Genomic DNA, 27,783 nt, shown 5'->3' on the forward strand with positions numbered 1-27,783 from the left:
TAGCAGTTGTTTTATTTTTATCGATTTTTACAAAAGTTATTTGGCAAACTAAACACAAAACTCATTCCTGGCTAAATGGAAAGAATTTTTTATACTTACCCAAATAAAAACAACTTTTAAAGCTTTGTATGCCAAATATTATAATATTTTTATTCAATTACTTTACACGTCATTTATTTTAAATAGTGTTTACAGCTAATTTGATTATTGTTAGCTACTTATCGTTTAACACCTTATGTCTCTAAGTGCTTGACCTAACATGTATTTACAGTTTCGGTTTCAGTTAACATTAAATGCATTCTTAGTCGGTAATGTTTAGTTAAGCCAATATTTATCCTAAAGTACTCGACTAGTTTAAATCGTACATCAGCTTCTCAGCATTGTTTGGTTCCTCGCAGTCAAATGAAGCCATCATAAGTTCTGCAAAGACACAAACAACTTAAGTTAGTTATCAAAGTATTTGGTAAAAATAAGAAAAAACAATTGCTGTTTGTCCACAGCAGCAGGCCGACTGAAAATCAGGAAAAATAACAAAACTGTTATTTAAGTTGCTTTGCCCACTTGATTGAAAACGACACTGAAGCGTGGACAGGACTCAAGGACATGCCCCAAATACATTTACACAAACACAATCCAAATTGTCCGAAAAAATCTCAGTGATGCGTGTTTAAATGTTTGATTTCTGCTCTTCCCAAGAGTGCTATGATTTCTATAAAAAGCTAGTTGAGACTAAGACCTAAAACAAAATATGAGGTATCCTGAATTTGTGGGAAATAAAATAACATACCTCACATTTTTTTTATCTTGATTATTATAATTTGCTGCTGCTAGTATTTGCCATAAAATAAAACAAAAGAAATTTTTAAAGGGCATTTCGTTTCGACTATAAGGTTTTTCAATTCTTATTTTCAGTTGACCAGTGCTTTCGACCGACACGTGTTCAATGCCAGGCCTTGAGGGCTCGTCGTTTCTTTTTTGGTTTACTTATTTTTAGCACGAACACGAAGTGGTAAACCAAACTTTGAGCATTCAGTTAAAATTTATGAACCCAGAAAGAAACAATATTTAAATTCTATGCTCACAAATGTGCAAAACAAATTAATTTGAGCAGTCATGGAGATGTTAAATTACCACTTTAATTTATGCAAGTTTTTAGATGGTTTCATTACCAAAAAAGCTTTCCTTTTTGGACTTTCATATTTGAAAAATAATATACTTTAAGCAGATAATAAAAGACAATTAATGAATTTTCTGGATACACAAACGTTTTCTTTTCAATAAAAAAAAACATAAGAAATTTAAGTTCATTCCTCTGAATTTCATATGAATTTTTGGAGTGTCCTAAGAGGACTGGGCTAAAAAACAGTTTAACTAGAACAGCTTGAACCGGAATTCATTTCAGGATGGGTTAACTTCTGGTCAAGTGCTGACAAGTGTGGTAACCCCCTTTTTTTTTTTGCGTCGGTCCACTTGCATTTTAATAGTAGGAAATTTAATAATGTTGTCAGAAAAAAAGGCGAATTTTTCTACACATATGTGTTAGGGGAGTAGGAGGTGGTGTCCAATTCACACCATGAGCGCCATTAAAATTTTACAATGTTTGGTAGCAGCCTCGTTTGGTCAGCGCTTTTGGCCAACATATGTGCGCTTGACTTGCCGCAAAATGTGGCATGGCCTGGCCGGCTCCATCTTGGTCCTACGAAAATCCCCCTTCCAAACTCTATCCCCAGTTTGTGTGTTTATGGGATTGGTGTTCACATACTCCGTATGCTTGAGCACAAAAAATTACAAAACATTCGCACGGAACGGAGTGGAGAATGAGAATTTTCCAAGTTGAGTCCACCGCCCATCGCATGAAGAAATGTTGCCGTTGGTTATGGAACATGGCGAAAACCATGGACCCACTTTTTAAATTTTTTTTTGTTGTACCAGGACTGAGGACCGGATACAGAGTCCTTTCTTTCCACGCCCTTGTTTAGTTTTAATGGAGTCGTGTGTGGCGTGTAAATATTTCCCTCCTTGGTGGGCCAACTGAAGATTTTTGAGGCGGCTCGGTTCAGTTTGGTTGGGTTTTGGTGTAGTTCGGTTACTTAAAAGAGCCAAAATATGGTGTATTTTTCCACCCACACAATGTCTAACGAGCGGCTGGCAGGCATTAGTTAGTTGCAAAATCGAAAAAAGTATGAGAGAGTGGCTTATCTCCGAGCGCAAACTCAAGCTGATTGCAATGTGTATGCTGTTTCACAATTTTAAGCCTATATTTGCAATGCAAAAATCTACCGCTTTTTTGCTGCCCATTGGTAAATGTAAGGTGCGAAGCACTCAAGCTAAGCTCAAACATGTTCTTAAAGAATAAAAATAACATCGAAAAAATCATTTAAGGAGATTAGGTTTTCACATACAGAAAGAATAGTTTAAAAAGCTTTCAGTAGAATTTATGTTGATTGTTATTTATTTTCTTAGCAGTTCAATTAAATTTATATATTACAATATTTACATAGTTTTTATAACAAAAACAAAACAAATATTAAATCCTGAGTCTCAATATATATAAAAACAAAAAGTAAAAACGATAAAGAAATGGAACAGAGTTTCTCATATCTTATTAATTCAACTTTACTTTCATCTGTCACCTGAACAAAAGCACAGAAAATGCTTCATGTCACGCATCTGTCCAAAAATAATAGATCCTCCTTGAAGACACTAAAAAATGGGCATCTCCTTGTTGCCGGTGAAATATTTCCAGACCCAGTGAGGCATCAATTACTTTGGTCCGGCTCAGAAACCAAACAATAGCCGACAGCCGTAACTACTGTAAAATTGTTTTGACTCCGGTCGAGCAATGAGGGCCAAGGAATGACAGACCGGACAGGTGATAGATAACGAGGACAGTCTACGGTAATTTTTCCACACCCAAGCTACCTGGTACCTGGCTCCTGGGAAACTCTGTCATTCGAGTGATGCAAGAAAGAAAATGAAATCTGCCCACAACTGAATGCCAATAACGTGCTGCTGTCTGTGGGCTTAGGGTGTAGGATGTAGGATGTAGGATGTGACTTTCCGGTGGGCGAAAAGGGGGATAGTTACTAGCTGCAGTTTCCTACTATCTATATGTATTTATCTGGAATGTCCGAACTGTCGGCCGACCTGTCAAGTTCCTGCTGACAGTGACTGAAACAATATAAATCTGTGCATTTTTACTGCTCAGTGGAAAGTAATAAGTAGATTGTATTCTAATTTATTTTACAACTGGAATAGTAGTTTACAAAACGGGAAACACTTATTTAAACTTTATTTAACAAATAAATAAAATATTCTAAAAAATATATTTTTTGCAGTATAGAAATCATTCTGTATTATATAATTTTTGTTATGTTTATACTCAATTAAAATGATAAAAAATAGTATAGAAATAGCTTCCTTATTAAGTTTGTAATGAAAAAAGACACTTAAATTAATTTTACTAAAATGTATATTTTGTCTTGTCTTTTAAGCTAATAATAATAAAAGCCATACCAGCTGGTCAAAACATTAAAGATGTAGCATACATGTTTATTTTCATTTAACAAACATTTATTTTAGTACTTAGCAAAGAGTAAGTAATGACTAATTAAATTTAACATGCATTGTTAGATGTATAGCATTTAATTCCCAATTAACCCTTCGTGGAAATCGCATTTGTCTTGAGAGCAGATAACTGAACTTAGCAACAGAACCATTTGAACATGGCCTGCAATTTATAATTCAATTTATAGTTTAAGTTATCGGGCAAACAATGTACAGAATAGACCAGAGCTCGCCAGATGATGATGCTGATGATGATGATGATGATGAGAATTAGTGAACGACTTTGCACTGCCATTGAACCAGGGATAATTGTGCATTGGCCAGCCTTTCAGCTTAATGAATAGTTCATGCCTTTTGGCTTGGGCTCCAATCATTGGCTAGGTCCTAATTACCATATCCAGAGCCTAATGAGCACAATTGAAATAACACATGCACGAGAAACACCATGCAAATAGATATATGTATATATTAGTGAAATTTAAATTCCAATCCTGAGAATGCTTGTGGTGTTTGCCTAGAATTCGAGATGCTTGTGGGAAATTCCTCGGACTTGTTGGCCTGATTATGTGGTTGGCTTTGTTGATGGTGATTAACAATTAATTTAGCACGAATGAAAATTTTGAGGTTAAGACTTTTGACACTCATTGTGTTGGATTATTGTTATAGAAGGAACTGGGAAAGGCAAACATTTTCGATTTCGCATTCTCCAAACAAGAAAATATTATTCTTTGCCATTTTCTTTGCACATCTAAATGCAATTTCTGCACATTGTGTTTTGGCATTTGTGAGATGCTTTTCCCAGTCCTAGTTTTCCATTTTCCATTTTCCATGCAGACGTGTCGTGCCGCATCAAACAGGCATATCTCGGCCCCTGCTTGGGAAAATCAGGATGTGAGCGGAAGACAGTCAAAGGACCTGCCAGACATTCAAGAGAGTGGCATCGTTTCTTTTTCGGTGCAACGTTTGTCCTTTTGACTCCATCCTCCTTTTACCAGATGCCGTATCACATGGTGAAGTGGCTGCCTGACATAACAATGCTCATGTCTTTATAGCCCAGTGAGTGTGTGTAGTTAGATTTACAAAGCTAAATAAATAAAATAAAATAAAATAAAAATGGGGCCACAGAAGTGCGGAGCGAAGGGGGAACACAATTAAATGCTTTTGTGATCCTTTGATGCGATTTTAAAAGCATTCCAGCGTATGCTAAATTGTTTGCTGGAATTTTTAGGATATTCTTTTAAATAGTAATGCAATTCTATTTGGAATCCTAATATGTGAAATGAATTATATTTAAACAGAAGTAATAGAAGAAGGTAAAGGAAAATATTTATCTAAAAACTTAACGACAACGATTAATTTCACATTGTTGCTTGTAAATGTTTAAAATTGTTTCACGAAATTAAGTTGTTAAGTCCACCCACAAATATTTTTTTTAGCCATTAACCCTATTTTTAAACTCATAAATCCGTGCGTTAAAAATTTACCAGATGCATTCCACCGACATTTTAGCCGGCTTTAATCCGACATACATTCCCCCTGAGGTCGTAACGGAGTAAACCAGCCAACAGACAATTACCTCCACATTAAGGGGTTGTTATTAAAAAATTCCTGGTATGGCCAACATATTTCCCAGCAGAAGTGAGTGGAAAGCCAAGAGAAGGAGCAAAGTGTATATAATTCGCCGGGCTGCACTTGCTGTTCGCTTTTTTAATGTCAGGTAAAAACTTTCAAGAATGCACCTCTAAAGATTAAGGGCATAAAAGCCGAGAATAAGTACTTGTTTAGTCGCAGGGAGGAATGAAAACACGAATGGCTTAAATAAACTCAAAATGCTATACAAGTGGTCCGACGAGGCCAAAGGATAATAAAGAAAGGATGTGAAAAGAGAAAACAACGAACGATTATAAAGCCAACGAGATAGAGTTGGGACAGGAGTTGATTAAAGTGATGTAATTTGGCAGATGGTTTATTAAAGTATTTTCTCCCCTCCTGCGTTTGGACATCACACAAAAGGTTTTTCTCTGCACAAACATATATATTTTCCTTTATCTCCTTATTTTCCAAGAGTCCTTAACCGCAAGGCTGCCAGCAGGTGGCGCTTTTCTGGCTACACTTCCGCTCCTTTCCGTTTTCGTCCCGCTGCTTATAAACATGATTATGTCACAGTGTGAAAACCTCATGAGTAACCACACTGGCAAAACACATTTCATTAACAGAAGCTTTTGTATGGCACAAATAATCAGTTTTATCTGAATCGGAATAGTTTTACCAACTGAAAATGCCTTCAGCTTGTCGCCAAGTGATATAAAAGACCAACATTTATTTATGCAGTTTCCGAAAGTGCATCAAACTTGGAGATAACTTTTAGACTCCAATAGTTTTTTTTTTCCAACTAAGACTTCGTTTGCATTTACGTTGCTGACGTCGGCTTAAAGTTTAGCCCAACTTTTCGACTTGGTGGACAGTTTTTCGTTTGAGTTTTTAGAAAGGAAACTGATTTAGAAGATGTTCGCATGACTTGGCTAAACAAGCAACTGCAAAATAATGGAACCAAGTCGAGGAAAAAAGCAGTGGAAAGCCATTTGGACAGCCTGCAAAACAAGTTTGACATCGATGCAGCATCGAAAACAAATATATAGCCACAATAACAAGTCCAACTTTCGACCGGAACTTGGCTAAGTCCTAATGCTGTAAACAAAAGGAATGCAAAATGATTCTAATCCGTTTTTCCAAGGCTTTCTTTTACTCTAGTAAAAACTAACAATTTATAGAAAACCTTGAAACAAAAAAAAATTACTTTAGCCCTCTTCCTAAATGATTTAAAATTCCATCCAAAAAATCTTACTTACTGCCAACTCGCCCCTGAATAAATTAATAACATTTTCATGTTTTTAAAGAGCTCCTCGGCTTGATTCCGAAAAATGTACAAAATAAATCAAAAATTTCTAGATACCTTATAACAAAAAAGAACATTTTTCCCACAAAATTGTTCACCTCAAAAAGTTTACTGCATACGTGTAAATAGAGTTTTCTTGGTTAGCCAGCCAGCCTTGGCTTTGAGTTTTCCCAGCAGAACTCATTTAGCTCCCCGTTATGCATGACATGAAACGTTCCCCGATAAAGTTTTCCAGCTCGAGGCTCAGGCTGTTGATTTTCCAAACACAAAAAATTCTCTTCACCATAAGTTTTCATTCTACGTCGTTTTTTTTTCTTGCCTTTAACTTCCGCTTCTGTCAAGATGCGTTTTGCCGCAACACCCAAAGACAACTTCGCTTTTCTACGCTTTTGTTGGTATTTGTGCTGTTTTCGCCAGTGGCAAAGCCTTCAAAAGTTGCCTTCCTCTGCCGGGGTTTATAATGAGTTCGTGGATCCTATATGTGTGTTCTGAGTTTGTGTTAGCGACTGCGTTTATAGCTATGTGTTCCAAAAACTTAGCTAAGAAATAATCTACAGATGATGTATGCGAAAAATATTTACTTATGCGCTTAGTACTGTAGCTCAATTAAATTGTTGAGCTAATAATAATACTTAAGATTGTCTTAATTTTCTAAAAGTTCTTTTTTACAATGTACAAAACCATTATTTAAAAACATATTTTTGTCTTGTTACTTAATATTAGTTGTCTATTTTTAGGCACATTGTTTTTAAAAATATAAAAAAAGTCTAGTATATTATATGTCAATAATAATGTTTCCTTATTTCTTGTGCATTAATATGAAAGCATGTGCACCAACTATATACCAGATATGTCTCTAAAAAATTAAATTCAATAAAAAGGCTTTGAAAATTCGATTTTGCTCAATGGCTTGAAAAAAGACGTTTGTTCATTCCTGTTTGTCGTTTTTCATTTGTGCACTTTCTTGCTGCTGTTTGATGTCTTTGCCGGCTTTCATGCAACATGCCCTCCCCTCCGTCCCGTATAGTTTTTCAGGTTTTTTGTCATGTGCACATTCCGTGAAAAATATATCAACTTGCCGGGCATTGCTGACAGCTCCAAGAAGGATTTACACAAAAAACAAGAAAAAGAAAAGGAGAACGCTCGAGAAAAACTTTGTACGCTCTTTGAAAACACGTGGTGCACCTTGTTGCAACGTTGTTTTGTTGCCTCCTGGTGCGAGCTGTTTTATAGCTTTGTTGTCCTGTCGGGGCTTGAGGACATGGGAAGTTTCACAGTTTATATTTACTGAGCTGACAAGGTTCAGGATGTGCGGATTAATTGAAGTTTTTCTTGAGGGTTTTCAATACTTTTTTGTAAGAAATTCTACGAATAGTAATTAAATGATTAGTTTTTTTATTGTTAAGACTTTTTATTAATAATTTTTTTTTCTTATGTACAACCTTTTGATATATTAAAAAACCTTAATTTTAAAATTGTTGTATAATTTGTTCATCTTGTTTTCGTATGAGGTTTTATTCACAATGTTTATAAGAGGGAAACGCAATTTAATTTAGCATAAACAACAAACAATATTCTCCACTAAATCTCGCTCTAAGCCTTCTCCTCTAATTTTTCATCAACGCTAATAAAAACAAAGGCTGAGAAGCAACAGCCCGGAAATGAATTGTTATAAAAACAAGGGTTCGCTGGGGTTTCTATAGTACCAGCTTAAAAAGTGGAAGGAGAAAAGAGCGACATTACTGGTCCATCGCTAAGTTTTATCCAAGTTCATGAACATTTTGTGGTCGTAAAGTGTCTGTCTGTGGTTTTATTGCGGTTATTAATTTGAATTAATTAGCGGAAAATCTGTTAAATCATGGGGTTGATAATAAAGAAGTGGAAATATGAAGTGTGATATATTAATTGAATGCTCAGCAAGAACATTAAGTCCTCTATAAACAACAAGAGAGGATAATCCAATATTGTATTCATTTTAATCCAATCGCAAGCACGCGGAATAACCAAATAGCCATAACCACAAAATTTGCGGTTCCAGTTTTTATGATCATAATCTTGTTTCCATATTTCCCCTGTTTGTATTTTAATAAACGTTAAGTGGAACGACTCTCAAATTGTTCTGTGCCAGCAGCCGCGAATTCATTTAATTTTCCCCACAGGCTTTTCAAACAATTTAACTAGTTCGCGTCTGTATATATATAGTTCATGGAAAATCTTTTCCGTGTCCCACTAAAGTCGCAGACTGTTTTTCGCGCTGCTATTAAAGTTTACATACAACGATGAGAAGCAAACAAACAAAAGAAGACGATGGTAGATAGTAAAAAGTCGAAGCTTTGAGTATGCGTTTAATAATAGGAAAATCCTATTGAAGTTCTCAATAACATTTATCACGCCCAATATATTTAATGTCGTTGCAATTAATTAATTAATTAATTAATTAATTTAATTTGGTTAACGAATAGAAATATTTTTCCGAGTAAATATATGCTTTTAAAATATTTTTAAATACTGCTCTTTATTAGTATAATTTAGGTAAAACCAAAAAAAAAAACTATCTTCAATCTCTTTAAGTACCTCCACGTATTTTATTAAAGTTACCTTTTTTCTAAGGGTATCAAATTCTATGCCAGTGAAAAATGTGCAAAGAGGCGATAAAATACGTGGAGTGCGAGCCAAAAAAAATATCAAGTACCCTTTTGAGGGGGTGGAGGAAAGTTTTGGACTATGGAGAATATTACTTACCCGCCTCGCCAAGTTTTGAAGTTAGCTGCATGTGCCGGCAGAAGTGCTCGTACTCCCCGCTAGATGGCGCCTGGGCCGCCTTCATCGCCTGCATGTGTTTGGTAAATGCCCCAACAATGGCCGCCATTCGATCGAAGGCAGCCATATTGATGTGGCCATTTGCTAAGCTGCAAAAAGAGAGGGAAAACCGTTGGAAAAGCGGAGAGCATAAGTGCGAGTGGATAGTGGGGAAAGTGTGTTTTGCTGGCTGATAAAAAGTCATGGTTTGTGTTTGCCATGCAAAATGAAAAATGGAAAATCCTATGCGGAAAAGCAAAGCAAAATAAGCTAAATGCAAGGGGTTACACAGTGAAAAATATATCTAAAAAGTTGTATTTAAAAAAGTGTATCGCTTAGTTATGGCTCTTTCTAAAAATTTCCAATAACACTTTGAGTTTTTCCTTTTATTGCAAAATAAATTGATTCGATAATAATGATAAAGCTTAAGATCAACTATAATTTTTTTAACAATAATAGTTTTTAGAATATTTCAATGAGTTAAGATTCTCTCGAATATTCGTCACTTTATATAATCTAAAAAATTTCCGGTGTAATAAGAGGCAGCTATGCAATTAATACCGAAACGGTTCGTTTAATTAGTGCATTGAAAAGTCGATTCACGCTTACACGCTTCATTTCATAACGAAACTCGATGCGACATTGAAATTTGTTGAATGAATGTGGATTTATTTCGCATTTCTCTATAGCCAGTACTGCGTTCTGATTATATTTCAGAGAATAAATTGCACCGACGGCATGTATACGCATTTGTGAGTCTAATGAGGTCAATTGTGGCCACCAGTGGTCGGTGGTGCTTACTTTATTGTTTGTTTCAACTCGGTATCGTTTGGTCCAAAGGGAGCAATGCATATTATGGTGGGGATTTGGGCCAACAGAAAGAAAGAGAGGTTTAGATTTGGACAATGTATGGTTTGGGATTCTAAATGATGCATTTATTAAAAATTTGCAACAGTGGAAAATAATCGGAATGAATAAATAAAAGAAAACGCCATTAGGCTTTATTTGAAAAAGGTGTAAATAAAATATTGACATTGTTAAGCTCTCAAACTGATTATGTAAATTTTGAAAACAATAATTCATATTTGATCATTCTTGTTTAGCCTTATTTGTATTAATTATTTTCTTTTATTGCAATAACGCTTAAAATTTAATTAAAGGCTAAAAAGGGTTTAACTGAGAGAACGCATACAAAAACTCGATTTTATTATTAAGAACGATTAACCATACAAATAGTTCTTTACATGAAATCCCATTAAAATGTTTGTATGATTGTTCCATCACTTGATAACGTCAATTTAAAATAAAAGCCTTAGTAAGGGGAAAAAATATTAAATTCCACCGATTTTACTCTTCATCTCGTGCCATAAAAACAAATTAATGCAAACGAAAAAATGCTATTTATGCTATTTTTTATGAATTTCCGTGAAAATGATTATCCGCCTTGTCGTTGGGAACAACATCATTTGTTTTGCCACTCTGTGGTTAATTAAATTTAAAGTGTAAATAAATATAAATGAGAGGGTAAACACATTCGGGAGATAAATGAAACAAGAGTCGAGTGAAAATGCGACTGTCGGCGAATGCGAATGGGCCATAAATTAATCATATGACCCCTTGGCCTAGCAAATATATAATTTCATTGGATTTGACTCTCGCCACGGGGATTGTGCCGCATCAATCAGGACAGGCAAATTGAACTTACCGCTGCAAACAGTTCTCACGCTCGCCCAATGCCAGTTTAACAATATCCGCAAACACTGGAATAACAACCCAATCATTTGGCTTGCCCGTTGTTGCTAACGGTGTGGTTGTTGCCGCCGTTGGTGCTGATGCTGCTGCTGCATCCTCCACATTATTGCTGCCAGCCGCAGGCACCGGAGCTGTTTCCATTGTTGCAGCTGTTGCTATACAGAAAGAAAATATTATCAACTTTTAATAGACTTAAGTTCCTTTTATATCAATCGACATAGCGTTTTGATATTTATTTAAATAATAAATATCGATGGCTAAGTATTGTTATATAAAAATTATATAAAAATAAGGAATACAGATTCTACAATGAAAAACGTGTTGGCCAACTCAAGTTCCAGATTACAATTTTTTAAGAATTGAAATCACATAAACATCAAAATAAATAAAGAAATGAGTAAAAAACTGAGACAATTAAATGTCAAAAAATTTGTTAAGAAAAATACAAAAAAATATCAAATAGAAACACTATTATTTAAATATTTATTAATATTTGTTCATTTGAAGGATTTGGTATATTTGCCATAGTATTAATTTATGTTTCAGTAAGGTTTGATAATATTATGTAAATTAGAACTTATTAATTTGCTTTGAATTCTCAACCTCAGTTTAGTAAACAAAATAATTTATTTGATATCTGTAAAATTCAATGATTTTTTCCTCTGTGCCCAATTGCACTCTTACCGGAAGTGCCTGTTGTGCCCGCCACTCGCCCACTTGTCGGTGGCCTCTCATCCAAGTGAGCGGTTGCAATGGCCGTTGATGGTGTGGAAGTTCCGCCTCCAGGACCTTCTGCTCCCTGCCCCGCCTGCTCCTTTGGCGGCTTATCAGTCTTGAGACCCTCTTGCTGCTCATTTAAGACGATGGCCTGCTTTTGCCATAAATGTCCATGGCCCTCGGCATGGCGCTGCATGCAGTCCAATTGTTGACACGTCACTTGCAATTTACTCCACTGTAATCAAATCGAAATCCATAAATGAGCATCATTTGTAGTGGCAATCTTGATACGCGGCTCATTCCCGCCAGCGTTGGGTTCTGTTTTCGATTTTTTTTTTGTTTCTCTTTTTCGGGCTGTAAAAGTTTATGGTTTTGTTTGTTCTGTGGGTCTGTGTGAGTTTTATGTTTGTAATTTGCCCCGGAAAGCTTTAGATCGAATTTTATGGGCGGCATTTGGCTTTCGCCTGATAACATATTAATTAGGATTTCGCGGAGCATCAAGGAAATGCTTAAGGGGGATTTTAACAAGCATTACACTGAAAAAGGGACAACGTCTTAAGCAGGGTGTCAGGAATTTATTGCGATTTTCAATGAAAAATATTATTTTTTGTGTTGAATGCAAACGTAAAGCTAGTTAGGAAACACATTTATAGCGCATTTTTTTACACCTCTTGTTGGTAAATGATTTAAAGTTGGAACTTTCTTGTGGTTGCAGTCGGGCACATTTATTGCCATCATCCAATGCGCACTCATAAACATTTCAGGAGCAGCTATAGAAATATATTTCTGTATATCTCTCGAAACACAATGCATACGACACGCCCACTTTTTGCTGCTCGAATTTTGCATAGTTCTGTAAATTTATGCAATTCCCTTTTCATTTTTTATTTGGCAAGAGGATTGCTATTTTTGCATTTTTCGTTGCACACTTTTCCGCACCCATTGTCCACCAAATTTATAGCGAGAAAAATTCAGCATAACGAAGATAACTAACTAACGAACTAATAATTAAAATCTTACTTTTTATAACATAAAATAATAAGGCACTAGACAATTTACGTTTTTCAGATAATCGTAACTTTTTTAAAAAATATATATACATTTATTACTTTGCACAAAATCCTAATGGAAAGAGGAAAGAGGGAAAAAAACTTTCAAAATGAATAAAATATAAGCTGAAGGCATTTAAAGTACCAAAAAGTAGCGTTAAGTAACTTTTAACTTGATTTTTGTATTATGAGCGGGCAAAAAGAAAGCTAAGCCTAGTGTTAAATTGCGGCAGCAATAAAGGGAAGCAGAAATGTGGAATCCATTAACTAATTAAAAAGTTTTTTAATGAAAACTAGCTGCATTTGCTGCTGAATGCACGGCAACCTGCTGCGGTGTATTAAGGGTGTAGGTGAAAGGAAACAGGACTAAAGGCGAAGGTGCGGGCGTCGTGCCAAATAAGTGAGTAAATATATAAACTTGATGAAATTGGGCCAACTGCAGCGAAAATGTGGTTGCTTGGGCGTGGTCATCTCTTTCTCTGTTCTCCCCCTCAATTCCATTTTTTTTGGCAGCAAGAGGAAAACCTTTTTGTCGGTGGAAAAACTTTTGTTGTTATGACAACGTGGCATAAAATAATTATTATAAAGTTTCGTTTTTGTTAAACAGTAAAATTCCAAATGCGATAACAGAAATGTAAAAATACAAAACAAATTTAAATAAAATCCGTTATGAAAATATCACAAAAATTAGATAGAATTTAGTTACAGGCTGAACAAATATCATTGGCCAGAGCTTCTCCATTACTTCTTTCAATATTTAACTTAAAACCGACGGACCAAATCCGAACATGACTCTAAATCTTTTAAGCTCCTTTTTGCCAAAATGCATTAGGCTGCATAAATATCTGCTGACACGAACAAATATCCTAGGCATTGGGTCCAAACCTCGAGGCGAAAGGATTTTCTTCAAGTTTACACACACAAATAGTAAGAAAAAAGAATGGGATAGAGTGTAACAAGAGAGACATCCATATTTTCTTTAAGAAAAATGCTCTTTTGGCTAGATGCAATGTTAAATCTTAAGCTGAAGATAAAGGGGGTACATGGACTTTCAATTCCTGCTTTAACATTCAAATTAATGTCTGTTTTGCCTACAAATTGTCGCTAATATTCAAAATTGACTAAACTAAAAAAAAATAATGCTTTCCTTTAAAACTTAAATAAATTATGTTTAATAAAAAGTTTTATTTCATTCGATCAAAACATTTCTTTCAGTCCATGCCTGTAAGTGGCCTCAAGGCCCTGCTTTCTAACTTTTAACAACATGCAATTGCAGTGCATATATAAGCATCCACTCGCACACTCATATGGCAAAAGGAAGAATTTTATTATCCTTGCCCGTTTCCTTGTTTTCTTTGAGCAAATGAGTATACTGGTACTTGCGCTTAATATAGCTTTAGCTCAGCTTTAGTTTCACATCTCCGAGTTTCTGGAAATTTCCTAGTCGAAATGTTTTCTCTACGCCAAGTGGAAATGTCATCAAATTGATGTCAGGGCCAAATGATATTCTATTTGGTTTAGTGTCTCTGCCTCGAATTATATTATGCGGATGTCGTCGTTGTGTAACTCCAATTAAAGTTTCACTGCGCAATTTGCCGTGGGAATTATGAACCAAAACCCAATTTCACTGCCTTGCCACGTAATTTGCCTATAAAACTGTTGTCTGTTCAAATTCAAGCATTCATTTTCCAAATTTATGTAGGAGCACGTTCCAAGTTCTATTTTAATTTGAAATTGAGGAAAATTTAGTTTTGCTTTCGACTTAAGTAAGTTTAAGAATGTGCGTGATTTGAACCATTTTATAAGGTTGGTATATCTTAATTTTTATAGAGATTGATTTCTCCATTAAAGAGTGGTGTTTGCTGGATATTAAATATATAAATTTAATCCTAATTAGTTTGAACTTAAATTGATACCTTTGAAATTAAAACGCCATAGGAAAGTTAATTACAGCCAACAAACTATATCCCGCGGTAATCAATTTGTCATTAAATTAGTTTTTGTTTGCGATAAATAAAACCAATATAAATTAGATTTTTTGGTTGTGTTACATAAAACCATATATCAGCAGTGTTTTTTTTGGTCGTCATTTATTACAGCTTTGCATAAATTAAATCTGAATTATTTGGCATAGTATTTGATAGTTGACTCACCGTAATTTTAAGCCTGGCAATCGCCGGGGATTCCAGGGACTCCAGAATGGCCGTGGCACTATTATAGTTGCCCACGAGTAGGCAGTATTGGGCCACACCACTCCAGAGTTCCACCGTTCGGCTCCGTTCCTCGATTCCACCGCTCTGAAAGCGCAGAAAACAATGATGTTACAGCGGGTACGGGGAAAATGAAAGATTTATTTGATTACGGAAGTTAGTTAGACGATGAAGGGCAGGAGGGGAGGGTCGTCGGACATGCCTGGACCCACGTGACTTGGCCAAAGTTTTAACGAGTCGCTTACATGGCCAACTGGCAAACTGTCAATGAGACAGTTACGAACGGCATAAATTATAAGCCATCTTGCCAGCATGCACCCTTCATACAGCTAGGGCCACAATAGTAGAAACGATGTAATTTAAGGCAGAGATTTAGTTGCTATCAATAACAAAGGCTGACTTTAAGAATACGTCTGAAAATGTTAGTAGTTTGAAACTTCTTATATTAAACAAATTATAGTTTTGGAAATAATACACCCAATAGCGAAATTGTTCTGCTAAGAAATATATTAGTTCAAAAATTCTTTCTTTGAAATCTTGACCTACAAATCAAATTTTAAATTTCAGCTTTTGTAGTAGAGTGGTAATTCTAAGAATATATTTTTTTAATTCTGACAAACAACATTTTATAACTTGTTATAATGATAAAAAAAAAAGAAATATTTTTTATGAAAATCATTGCTGGTTTTTATAACCACAATCCTGAAAATATTGGTTACATTAAAATATTGGTTCTATTATTTTAACAGCAGCTGTTTAGGCCAGGACTTCGCTGGACGTGCCCTCCCTGCATATTCAACATGCATGGGAATTTTAATTCAATCCACTGGGTCTAAGGACTCATGCGCTACGTTTAACTTCAGAACGGCTCGGTTGGAGTGAAGTGGTATTGGACTTGGAAGTGGAGTACTCGCATTCGTGCTGACCCCCAAATGGTTATGAGCTCGTCCACTCACCTGCAGTATTTCATTGCAGACAAACAGACGGAGACGTGCCGACCAATCCAGATAGGTTTCCAGGTTGCACGTCTTCTTCGGATCCTGGGCTCCTGGCGGTGCGCCCGACGTGGATGGTTGGTCCCATTTCTTCTGCATTAAAAAAAAAGAGGAGGCGGCACAGAATACAGAATACAGAAAACAGAATACAGGACTGTTGTTGAAATGAGTGAATGGTGGATGGTGGGCAATGGAACGACGGGGGCATTGTTAATGAAGCTGCTTGTCGTCATTTTAATTGCATGTCCTTGTAAATCCCGACGAGTGTGTGCGTGTGCCAGTGTGCGATTGTTTGTGCGAGAGAGTGCTGTGTGTAATTTATGCAAAACTGCAGATTGTTCTTATGGCGAGTGTTGACTTATGCAGAGGGAAACATTTGCCATCGAGCGAGCATTTAACTTGAAGAATATAATTCAATTTTTCTTAGAGTGTTCATTGGAGCAAAACGATGGTGTTGCACTTTTGTTCTTTAAAAATTCTTATTTTTTCAGACGTTAAAGGATATAGTTTTAAAGAAGTATTAAAACAATTATTAAAAATAAATTACAAATAAATTAAGGATATTCTCTAAATGTTTTAAAAACTTGTCTTAATTGATCTAAGAGTCATATTCTTTTCTGATAAGCTTTTAATTGTATTAAAGGAGTTTATAAATATGATTTCTCTCAGTGCTTACCTGTTTATCGAGCAGAATCATGCTGCTGCACTGAAGGAACTCTTCGCCGCCAATGTGCTTGGCCAGTTTCTTTTCCAGCCGACAAACGATTTGTGCGTACTGCGTGGCCGTTGGACAGTTGAGTGGAGTATCTACTGCAGACTACAGGGAAAAGCCCAAATCATGGCATAATGGGAAAACGAGGAAAACAAGAAAATTGCCGGAGATTAGGAGGATTGTTTTTAGCTCGGTCAGTGTTGCCAACTTAACTATTTTGTTTATAAATTCCTGAACTTTTTCAAGTACATTATCAGCAAAAATCTTTATATATGTATACATCTATTTTTTAAATTTATAAATCATTTGCTCATTGAATAACTTGTGGCTTATAAGATTTTATAGATTGTATCATATTGAAAAGTATATAATCTGGAAATTCAGGATAAAATTATATAGTTTTTTTTGTTAACGATAATTAATTGGTTTTAAGCGGCAATAAAACTTAGACTTTTGTAAACCCTAGAAATTTTTAAGCTTATTTAAATGCCTTCTAGCTATTTTTCCAGTTGTATGCCCAAGTCGACAGCACTGATCCAGGTACTGAAGCTATATACTCACCTTTTCGTTGGTCTGGCAGGCTCGTAGGTCCGCCTCATGTCTCTCTAAATCAGTCAGTCGTTTTAGTAAGGCACTCAGTGTTTGGGAGACAGCGGCTTCCAAATGCGAATTGGAATATCTGTGCCGGGAACCAGAGTGGAGTGGAGTGAAGTGGAGAGGGGAGGAGAGGGGTTAATTGGTTGCGATTTGGGCTAGACGGCAGAAAGCACTTTCTCCTCACCTGGCAACGATATGTTTGACATGGCTCATCATCCGCTCATCCCGATAGTCGTAGGGGAACTTCGTTGTCCACTCGGTCAGCAGGGCGACCAAGGACTCCAGGCATTCGCTTTCAGGTACCGAGTCCAGCAGTCTGCCCAGCAATTCATGGGGTCGCAGGAACAAGCGGCAGGATAGTAAAAACGAGAATACAAATTCCTGCATCGGAAGGAAACAGAAATAAAACTAGATTAGTGGCGAGCTTAAGGGCTATCAAACTTCATAATAAAATGCTATAATCCTTGGCAAATGACACTCAGAAAACTTGAAAGCAACATCATTATAACATTTGCCAAGTATTAATTGTGTTTTTATTAACTATAATGAAGTACATAATCAATTCAAGGGTGCGCAAGTGTTGCAAATTAAATCTTATTTAAAGTGATTATAATCAATACTTAAAAACCTACATTTTTTTTGGGTTTTTATTTGTTTTACTTTTTTTCGGTTTGCTTTTTTTTCTTGTATTTTTTGTTTAATGAAAATTAGCACTCGAAGAGCTTGTACAATTATTATCTAATATTTCTTATTTATTGTGTGAAGTTATAAAGAAATGATTTTATTTCTTGTCCTGCATTTAATTAAAATTGGTTTGTTGAATCAAGAATTGCCAAAACTATTCGAAATTGTATTTCCCCCAGTGGTTTATCCTCCTCAGATGGAGGATACCACCAATTAATAGTGTTTTTTGTTGTGTTTGTTGGTCTTTCCCAACTTTTCCTTGGCCCAGGGCATCGCACATCAGCCCCATCAAATTAGCGCTAATCTCTGGATTTGTTTGCAACGAATTAATTATTTTTGCACTTGCTGCTTGTGGCCTCTGAATGGGCGCCCGTACACAGAGGAATGTCCTTGTTTGCTGGCGTTCGGTCCCTAGTTTTGGTTGCCCCTTGGGCCTGGGGTCCTTGATCCTGGCCAAGGGTCTCGCCGGGCTGTCGGTTGACTTCTGGTTAGTGGTTTGTAGCTCGTGCCAGCAAATGCAACTTGGCTAGGGTTCAAGTCTTTAAGTGTCTGTGACTAAGTAAGAACTGGTTTGTATTTAATTTGGCCTGTACGATACGATAATGGAGCGAGCCGGTATTTCTTAGGCATGGAAACTATTTGAGTTCTACCTTCGAATTAAATTAAACTTCTAAATTTTTGGTATTTTATTTACCCATTTTAAAATTTGAATTTTGAAAGGAAAACCAACAAGACATTTTAATAATTCCAAACCTTCTTGCTTTATCTATTTTCCATTCAAAATTTTTAAATCCAGTCATTTATTTATGCAAAAGCAATTTAAAATGGAATATTGAATAATAACGTAATGAAGTGGTACAGATATTTTATACATTATTTATTATGCATTCGACATTTGCCTTATGTTCACTATTTACCCTCATTCGATACTAAAATTCATTTTACACACATTTACAGAAGAGTTACAGATATTAATAAAAATATAGACAAACAAAACATAGTCCTTTTCTTTTTTTACATTTTTAAATTTTACTAAATTTATAAATAACATTTATATTTAATAGTAGGCTTACCTTATCTAAGTCCAAGACATTCTTGGGCAAGAGAGCTTCGACAAGGGAGTCCAATGGTCCAGAAACTATTCTACCGTTTATGTACATAATGCCACCGAACCCCAAAACCGAACTCTGTAAAAATATAAACATAATTTATATGAAAACAGTCATCTAATGGTTTAATTAAAAAATAGTTGTTCAACAACGTAAACTAAAATCAAACCAATTTACTTATCTAATTAAATGCTGGCTGGTGACAGCCCAGTGGAAATTATTATTTAATTGACAAACAGTTACCCTTAATTACCGCATAGCTTACCTCAAAATTAATATCACATTGGCTGCGTTTGTGCGGATTTTTGGGCACATCATACTGAACCAAATCGTCCTGGTTCTGTCCAACTGATTTTGTGTTGCCAAGCTGCGAAAACAGACAAACAAAGCCAATATTAATTAAATATTGAGAGTTTATTGGTTTATTTCCTATTTGCATTTTGAAAAAAGGTGTAAAATCGTGTTGCTCTTTTCTTTTTGGCATCGCTCCTAAAACCAACGTCTTGTGAGCATCTGTATCTATTGCTATTATATATAAAACTGGAATGAAATGATTAACCACTCACCTCGACTTGTTGAAACCCCATTTCCAGATCGTAGGCACTCAGCTGCTCGGCGCTGTGTCGTCGCCGGTAGCGAATGTTGCCGCTCAGAAGGGCCATCTCCGCTGTCAGATGTCCCGGATCGAGCGCGAAAATGCTGCCTGGAGGTCCCTGTATTCCCGCTCCCTGCGAATCCACTCCCGATTCGCCCAACTCCGGACAGCAGTCATCCGCAGACTCGCTGTCGGAGCTGCTGCCACTGCTAATGTGGCACCGCCGACGATGGTGGCGCCGGTGGTGCTGATGGTGGTGCTGGCGACATTTGTCCCGATCGCGCTGACCCCGCGACTTTTGCAGCACGGTCTGCTTGCAACGCATTCCGCAGGCGATGGCTGATATCTTACTGGCATAAAAGTACATCGCCATGTGTCACGTTCGTTTCGCCGCTCGTGACGCGGTCATGTGTGTGGGGCTGTTTGGGTTTTTTCGGGGGGCTGGGTGGGTTTTGGGTGGTGGCTGGACTTCCTGCTCGATTCCCTGCCTATTTAATGCATGGGCACGCAGCGGACAGGTGGCAAGTTGGCCGTCCTCATGGCCAGGCACGTCCAATCAAATGTCAATTACGAGAAGGATTAGAAGTGACCTGCACGGGAAAAAAACACAGAGTTTGTTAACAAAATTTCAGCGACGAACAGAAGAGATATATTGGAAACATTATTATTAGACTATTATTTGAAGATAACAAAAATGTTTATGTTCCCGTAAGTCGTTATAACAGATTATTTAATTAAGTAACCCTTTGAAAGTAAACATCTTTCATAAAAAGTAGCTTACAGTTAGACAGTATACAAATGTATTCCATCAAGGTTTTGCAACTTCTTAAATTGTTTAAGCCTAAAAAAAAGTTTTCTTATTTGTTTATTATATTCTTTAGAAAAAGGTTATAAGTTTAATTTATGACTTTTAAGTGCATGAGTTCCACTGACCGTAGGACTTTCGAGCAAGAACCAATTCCCTCTAGCCGGATCAGCTTCAATTTCATTTTGTTTTTGCCTCGGTTTTCCAATTTCTACACTCTGAAAAGGCGGCTTTGGGATTTGCCCACGCAGAGGGCAAATCAAAAATCAAATCTGTGAAAAAGTGCGACGTTTTATGGCTCACTGGCTCGCGCGGCGTCAACAAGTCAACGTTGCGGTCAATCGTAGCACATTACTCATACGCCGCGTGGTCGGGGCAGTACCAGGGCTTAAATCACTGCGTGTCGGTCGTTTCGCGTGTGTGTGTGTGTTAGGTTATGGTTAGGGTTATTATCCCTTTGGGGCCACTTGCAACTCATCAGTCCATAGACATGTGCGCCTCATAAATAAGGGCGTAACCGTTGGGGGCAGGAGATTGGCCATCACCCTGGTCGATGGCAGTCATTAAATCACTGCAGATGCGTTAAGGGCCAACGCACAAAAAAAAATCACAACTGATGTATGGATTGGTTCAAGGTTATCAATGAATAAACATTTTGGCTTGAGTGGGGGGCAAACTTGGGGCGGGGACTGGTTTGTTTGCATCCGTTCAAGTGGAACTAAGGGTTTGCTGATTTGGGTTCACTTCCTGGTTGTAATTATCATTTTTTGCGATATTTTGGTACATTTTATAAGTTTTGTAATTTTTTATTTAACAGCTCTTCCCACGTGGAAATTTATATTATTTTTAACACAATGTTAAAATCCAAACCATTTTTATTTGTTAATATAAAAGAAACAGATTTGTTATATTATAGAATAATCCTATTAAGTTTTAAATAGCTTTTCTTAAATACAGTACTTTCAACGAAAATTACATGTGTAAAGTTTATAATTTAAATTCATTTACACTGGTGTGCAACAAAGATAGAGAAAATAAATCCATCAAGAAACACGACTAAAAACCTTTAAAGAGGGAAACCCATTAAAAATATGTATTAAATATCAACAGGCGGTCTCAAGAAAAAATCGTTGCTCCATTTCGCAACACGTTCGCGATGGTTTCAGGGCATTCGAAGATGAAAAACACGGAGACGGTTGGTTTTAATGGAGATTAACCACGCACAAAAGATAACGATGCTATGGCCGAAAACGTATAAGGATGAAATCTACATATCATATTAAATATGCAGACACATGAATCGGAAGACGATGTGCGTGTGGGCCAAAAGGAATTCCAAATAAAGGAAGTGATTCTTGGCACCTGACCAACTGAATATGGAAATGAGCGATGAAATCCAATTTATATTAAGTTAATGCTCACTCAGTTATTGGGGCCTACTTTTGTCAGCCGAAAAATTCAACAGCTACCCTTAGATTTTCCGGGAAAAATCTATGGTATTGACGCCAATCCAAGAACCCGAAATCGAATGATCATTTCATCCACTCCACATTCATTTAATCTGACATCCCTTGCCACAAATGTGGCACCACTCGGAAAATTGCCAATTAAGGCCACACGCTTCTGTCCATATGTGTTTGTATATAAGTTCTTTTTTTTGTTCGGTGTGATTTGTTCGTTACGCAAGTCATGCATAATAAATCATTTATGTGTACAATCTGCATTTCAATTTTGACAACAAAAAGGCTTTACAGGCTTAGGCTATTCAAATAAAGTGTATCTCTGGACAGTCTATAAATAAATTTTCTGCCATACAACATTGAATCAGTCAACTTTGCAGCTTAACAAATTGCACATGTTTTTTTGGTAAATGGATCAAAGGATAATTCCATAAAAGAATATTTTGTAGTTTTCTAAGCAAACAGATGCTGCAGTCAGCTGTTCAACAATCGCAGATGAACTGCTCTTATTTTTATGTTTTGTAATGTAAAGAGACAAATTCACAAAGCTCCATAATCCAGTCAATAGTTGTAAAATTACAATTGTAAAGGAGATGTGAAAAGACGAATGTGTCAAAAGAAAATGCTTACATATATTGGACAAAAATATTCGAGCACACACAGATATGCGGTCTTATTTGCATACAACTGTTCTCAAAATAATAGTAACATTTCAAGCTTAAAAACATGTAATCTAAAATAGTTTAAAGGAAATCGATTATATATATTGCTGCGACCCGAAAATAGATATAGTAATATGTTAATTATTTTACCAAACAGAAAATCTTTTTTTTACAGCTTCTTGGACACTTATTGGTTAGTTTAAGATATGTAGCTTATAAAGTTATTTTCCCATCCTAATTTCATAGGCCAACCACTATTTTTTTGCAGCACATTTGTGAATATTTACATTTGGCGTTGCCCACATTTTGAGGCAGCAAAATATTACCATGCTCAAGTGAGCGTAACAAAGGCGGAACACATACAAAACTTGTGATGTATGTACAATCGGCACAAAACTTGTACACACTCAACTACAAGTTTTGTCGGTCCGAACCGCCCATCGCCAAGGATATACTGTAGACAAAGAGTGGAATGGAATAAATCTTAATGCCATTTTTTGTTGGTCCGGACAGAAGCTTATTATAATTCCAATCATGTCTTCAGACTGCAGGCTCGCATCTATGCAGAAGGTTGGCAAATGAAATATTTTCAATTTTAATATCCTCTTCTTTTAAGGGCCAAGTAACCCGGCAACAGCAATCGATTTGGATTGGGGGCCGTAGACACAGATTGAGAGAATAACGAAAAAATATCAATATGACTGACACATTTTATTTCGTTTCGATGCCCATTACCGAACGCCCTTGTCTACACTTTTCCGCTCAAGAGCACAAAAATAAAGCAAAATTTATACGCCAAAAAAAATCAATCAATTATATTGAGCACAATAAGGTTGTTCCAAGAAGGTCGTATATTGATTGCAAATAACTTGGGTCCTGCGAAATGAATATTAAGTAGGGTTTGAGAGGAATTTTTTCCTAACAACCGCCATATATCATTCGTACAAAAGTTTTTTTTTAACAGGTTTTATATAGTCAGTCTATGACTTGAAATCTATGATTTAAATATTATTAAATATTATTAGATAGTTAAATAAATTCTGTTAAAAGGTCCTAAATAGGCTTCTGCGAGGATAATTGAAGTCAATATAACCACGAATTTCCACTCCACCGCAGCCATGATAGAATTTACCAAAGACTAATTATCAATGGTTTTAACCACAATTTGTCTGCTGTGTGTATTTCAGCATTACCACAAGAATACTTGTTGGTTTCACTTGCACTTGGCCTCTGGACAAGCTTAATTATTAATAATATAATTAGAGCGAAATGCAGTTGTTGATGGCAGCCTGGTGTTTTTGTTGAGAAATAAATTGGTTGCGGTTGAAGTGTGCTCTGCAGTCAAGGCAAATTTTCCTTTTGCGTTTTATTTTAAACGGAAGTTTGCTTGTTAAATATCATTGAATATCAGCAGCTCGAATGTTTTGCATATTTTTACGCCAATCTCAACTTTGGCCGCACTCCAAATAAGTCTCGGTTTTGGCCCTCGTCCTTGTCGTTTTCGTTTTACCCCAAGGAGCAGCTGCTGCAAGTGTCCTCAAATCTATTAGCATAAAACTGATAAAAATAAACTGATGTCGTTGTCGTTGTCGCCGTTGTCAACAAGCAGCAGTGGCAGTGCAAACAAACAACAACAATCAGCTAACAAGAAACTGGCAACAAATTTGCGTTGTTTTGGCTAAGCACTTTCAGCCAAGAAAGACAACCGCAGAATTGTGTAAAATAGAGGAACGAGAATTTCCTACGATTTTGCATTTTTAGAGCTTCATTTTGGTAAACTTATTTTCTCTTTGATTAAAGATTCCTTTTGCTTAAATTATTAAGCCCTTCTTGTTATTATAGTTTTTCTTGTTTTATATTCAGGATTTGTTTTTTATTTTTTTCTATTTTCCATTTTCAATTTAAGTTATCAAAGGAAGAAGATTTCGTATATATTATCTGATATATTTAAGACCATATTCCTTTTCGTTTTTTTATTTGGTTACTTACTTTGTGTTGGCTGATTATTTAATTAAAACGCTGTGGAAAATTCTTAACTAGTTCCTTTCTCGATTTTAAATAGATTATACATTTTTCTCAATTTCCATTAACGTTTCATTTGTGCGGATTGTAGTTTTGTTTACTTTCACTTTGCCCGTTTTGCTTTACTGAGTTTGCTTTTTATTTGTTTTACTGCCCGGGATTTAAAATCAATTATGCTTCTTTTTTTCATGCGAAAACTTTTTACATTGACAAATGGTATTGACAAAAAAGCCATTGATTTTTAATATTTATCACTTTATTGCTTTGGGCAAATGGGAATTTTCCATTAAATACTTTAGTAGTCATTTATATATTTACTTATAACATTTGATTTGCGACTATAGTTTTTTATTAGAGAATATTTGAGCATTGAGTCGTGAAAATTGATTTTAATAGGATTATAAAATAGTTGGACTGAAAAGATTTAACCACACTTTGTTATTTGGTACTTGACGAGTGACAAACGATTATTTGTAAAGAATTTAAATATTTGTATTTCAGTTGTTTACGAATTTTTTTCAATTTAATAAATGAATATAAACAACTCACGCTTTCGTGTAACCTAGCAATTTACAGAAAATAAAAATAAATAATTTAATGCTTGGTTTAAATGATAAAGTGCGCAAAACAGTTTTTTTTTTTGATGAGCTTACAGAATTATAAGATTAAAATTATTGAACTACAATACATATCGGTGAGGGATTTGTTTTTGTGAAGAGATAAAAATATATTTTGTATATATGAAATAAATTAAAATAAATTAATTAAACAAGTTTAAAAGAAACAAGTTTCTTATACAAACCTTTGGATAACCGAGAAATTCACAACTTGTATTTACAGACTCGTTTTCCTCTTGATTAAATTGGCTCTGCAGCTTTTAACTATTTAAATTGAGTACAACTTTCTGCACATTTTCTTGCTTTGAGTAGATTTTCCCTGGTGCTTGAAGGACAGTCGGTATTTACAATAGATTTAATTAGCATTTTTCACGCTTTTGTCTGCAGACTCAAACGTGTATTATAAAAGTTTCTTTCAAATTACATTGACATTGTCTTTGGGCTTGTTAACTTAGCGCCATTTGTAAGGTTTCACAGAAGGCAAAGTTAAAAAATACTTTTCACTTGATTTTTCCTTCCCCACATTTTTCCGCCCGACTGACAATTTTTTTGCCTGGCTGGAACAGCTTAAAAGTAAAAAAAAAAAACTCTTAACGAAAAAATGAAATAAAAAGGCGGCAGGAAAACTGTCAACGACATTACTCTGTGTGTCATAAAAGTGGCGCAAGAGGAAAACCGAAATTAAATTACTTTGACTTTCGATGTTCGACCATAAAAAAAATGCATTTAGGTCAGCGACCTAAATTGTGAGAAAGGCCAGATCCCAGTTGCGATGGCCAAAATGTATGCAATGCCAGCGACGACTAACCGTATTTAATGACTTTTGAATTGTTTTATCAGACAATTTATTACAATCACCGCACTGAACCGGCAACCGCAGTAAACCTAAGCCATGCAAATTATTCTCGCTTTTTTCTGATTTTTATCTGCTCTTCACATTTTTATGGCAGCTGTAAAGCCAACGAAAAAAGTCAAGAAAATCGGCTCAAAGTCTGAAAGTTTTTCGGCATCATCATCAATCTTTTTCGGCAAAATGTTGGCAACTGCACTGCCAAGACAATTGACAAATTGTCGATGGGGTTTTCCGTTGGGTTTGCCTTGGGTATTTTTTTTTGGGATGTGTTTATGCAAATGCATTTCTAACTGGTTAAAAAGTGGGGAAAAAGTTAGTCCAACAGATGTGGCTAGGGATATAATTTGGATGAACAAAGATTAATTCGTTTTTATACAAATATAAGTTTCATTAACAATATGGGTTTAATTTGAACATCATAGTATGACACGATTCAATTTTAATTTAGGTAATTAAATTAAATTAATTAAATTGTTTGGCTATAGTCGGAATCTTCGTTTCGAAACATGATCAGGATTTGAAATGTAATAATTTACAACAAAATGTTCGTCTATTAAGCTTTAACGTAATCCCTACTATGTTTATTTGAATTTTGATTACAAAAAACATTTATTGTTGTATTAAAATATATGATTACGCGAGGGTCTCAAGATGTTGTTCCAATAAAAATGCTCGCAACCTATCCAAACTTAATTATAGGATGTATATGCTCGGAAGTATGCCAGATATTTCACCAATTAATGATTCTCCATTACTCGATTATAGTTGAACTCGAGGATTTACTCGACAGTTCCGCTCGATCCATTAATCGAAAATGCATTATTGTTTAACGGGCATAAGTAAATGGCAGTCGATGTACGAGTGCGGAAATGAACAGTTTAAGCCAACTGCAATGCCATACGCAAACGGGTTAATAAAGGCGCTTAAACAAGGCCGAAAACGGAAAACAAACTGTTGGGGATATGGCAACAGCACATTCTATATGTATATGTCGGTATATCGAACGCAATGAGGCACCCGACATTATCGACATTACCGGTTAACGGTAACGGTTACAGGAACGCATAAATTATCCATAAGTTTTCGTTGTGGGTAGTGCTGCGTTTGCCAATTTTTGCTTTTTTTATCGCATGAATTTTAAGCAAGTGAAATGTTTGCCCATTTATGCGAGTGTGCGAGGCTGAAATTACAAGTTAATCGAATGTTGCATACTTACTGGGGCACTCAGTCGCCTGGAACCATATGCGATATAACTTATTTATGCCCACCAAAGACCACTTTCAGCAATTTAAATTCATATTTATTGATTTTTTGTTAAGAAATAGCTGCTACGGTTGTTTCATATCGCGTTGAATAGGAATCCGTTGGGTGTGGTAATTTCAGACAGTCTTTTGATGTGACTGACATTCCACTTTAAAAATGGAGGGACCTTTTTGGGATTGATAATTTTTATATTCCTTGCTTTCTTAATATCTTTTTATCATTAGTGTTTTATTTATTTAATATTTTAAGTAAAATAAAAACTGACACTATTTTATGCGTTAAACTTATTAGTGTTATTTTATATTTTTTTTTGTGTCACACCTTATTTTTTATTTAAAAAATATTATTGTTATTTAAAATATCCTTTGATTTCTTATAGTATTAAGCCGCTTTTCTATATCCGTTCCCTGAACCGCACA

At 35.7% G+C, this 27,783-nt stretch overlaps 1 protein-coding gene across 3 annotated transcripts; it reads right to left on the bottom strand.

Moving 5' to 3' along the window:
* Positions 1–118: 118 nt before the first annotated feature.
* On the bottom strand, positions 119–27,783 carry LOC108138937 (ras-GEF domain-containing family member 1B-B). 3 transcript variants are annotated; one of them, XM_017261512.2, is made up of 13 exons: positions 27,318–27,783; positions 19,654–20,272; positions 19,353–19,454; positions 19,052–19,165; positions 17,479–17,675; positions 17,259–17,376; positions 16,662–16,802; positions 15,947–16,075; positions 14,934–15,077; positions 11,699–11,966; positions 10,968–11,169; positions 9,206–9,372; positions 119–420 (listed from the first exon to the last, which is right to left on the bottom strand). In XM_017261512.2, the coding sequence occupies exons 2-13, from the start codon at positions 20,053–20,055 to the stop codon at positions 350–352; spliced, it is 2,055 nt and encodes a 684-aa protein (XP_017117001.1). In that variant the 5' UTR covers positions 20,056–20,272; positions 27,318–27,783; the 3' UTR covers positions 119–349. The 3 variants fall into 3 exon arrangements, with proteins under 3 accessions (XP_017117001.1, XP_017117002.1, XP_017117000.1); XM_017261511.2 differs by having other exon boundaries at positions 120–420; positions 15,947–16,078; XM_017261513.2 differs by lacking the exon at positions 27,318–27,783 and having other exon boundaries at positions 15,947–16,078; positions 19,052–19,163; positions 19,654–19,755.

Source organism: Drosophila elegans, unplaced genomic scaffold (genome assembly GCF_018152505.1).
Source record: "Drosophila elegans isolate 14027-0461.03 unplaced genomic scaffold, ASM1815250v1 contig_814, whole genome shotgun sequence".
NCBI classification, from domain to species: Eukaryota; Metazoa; Arthropoda; class Insecta; order Diptera; family Drosophilidae; genus Drosophila; species Drosophila elegans.

Bases quoted from the DNA above. Each gene is read 5' to 3' on its own strand.
- LOC108138937 (XM_017261511.2), bottom strand. From the start codon at position 20,055: ATGGCGATGTACTTTTATGCCAGTAAGATATCAGCCATCGCCTGCGGA. The intron at 19,455-19,653 runs GTGAGTGGTTAA...CTGTTTTCGCAG, and splicing joins TGGGGTTTCAACAAGTCGAG to CTTGGCAACACAAAATCAGT. The intron at 19,166-19,352 runs GTAAGCTATGCG...ATATTTTTACAG, and splicing joins AATGTGATATTAATTTTGAG to AGTTCGGTTTTGGGGTTCGG.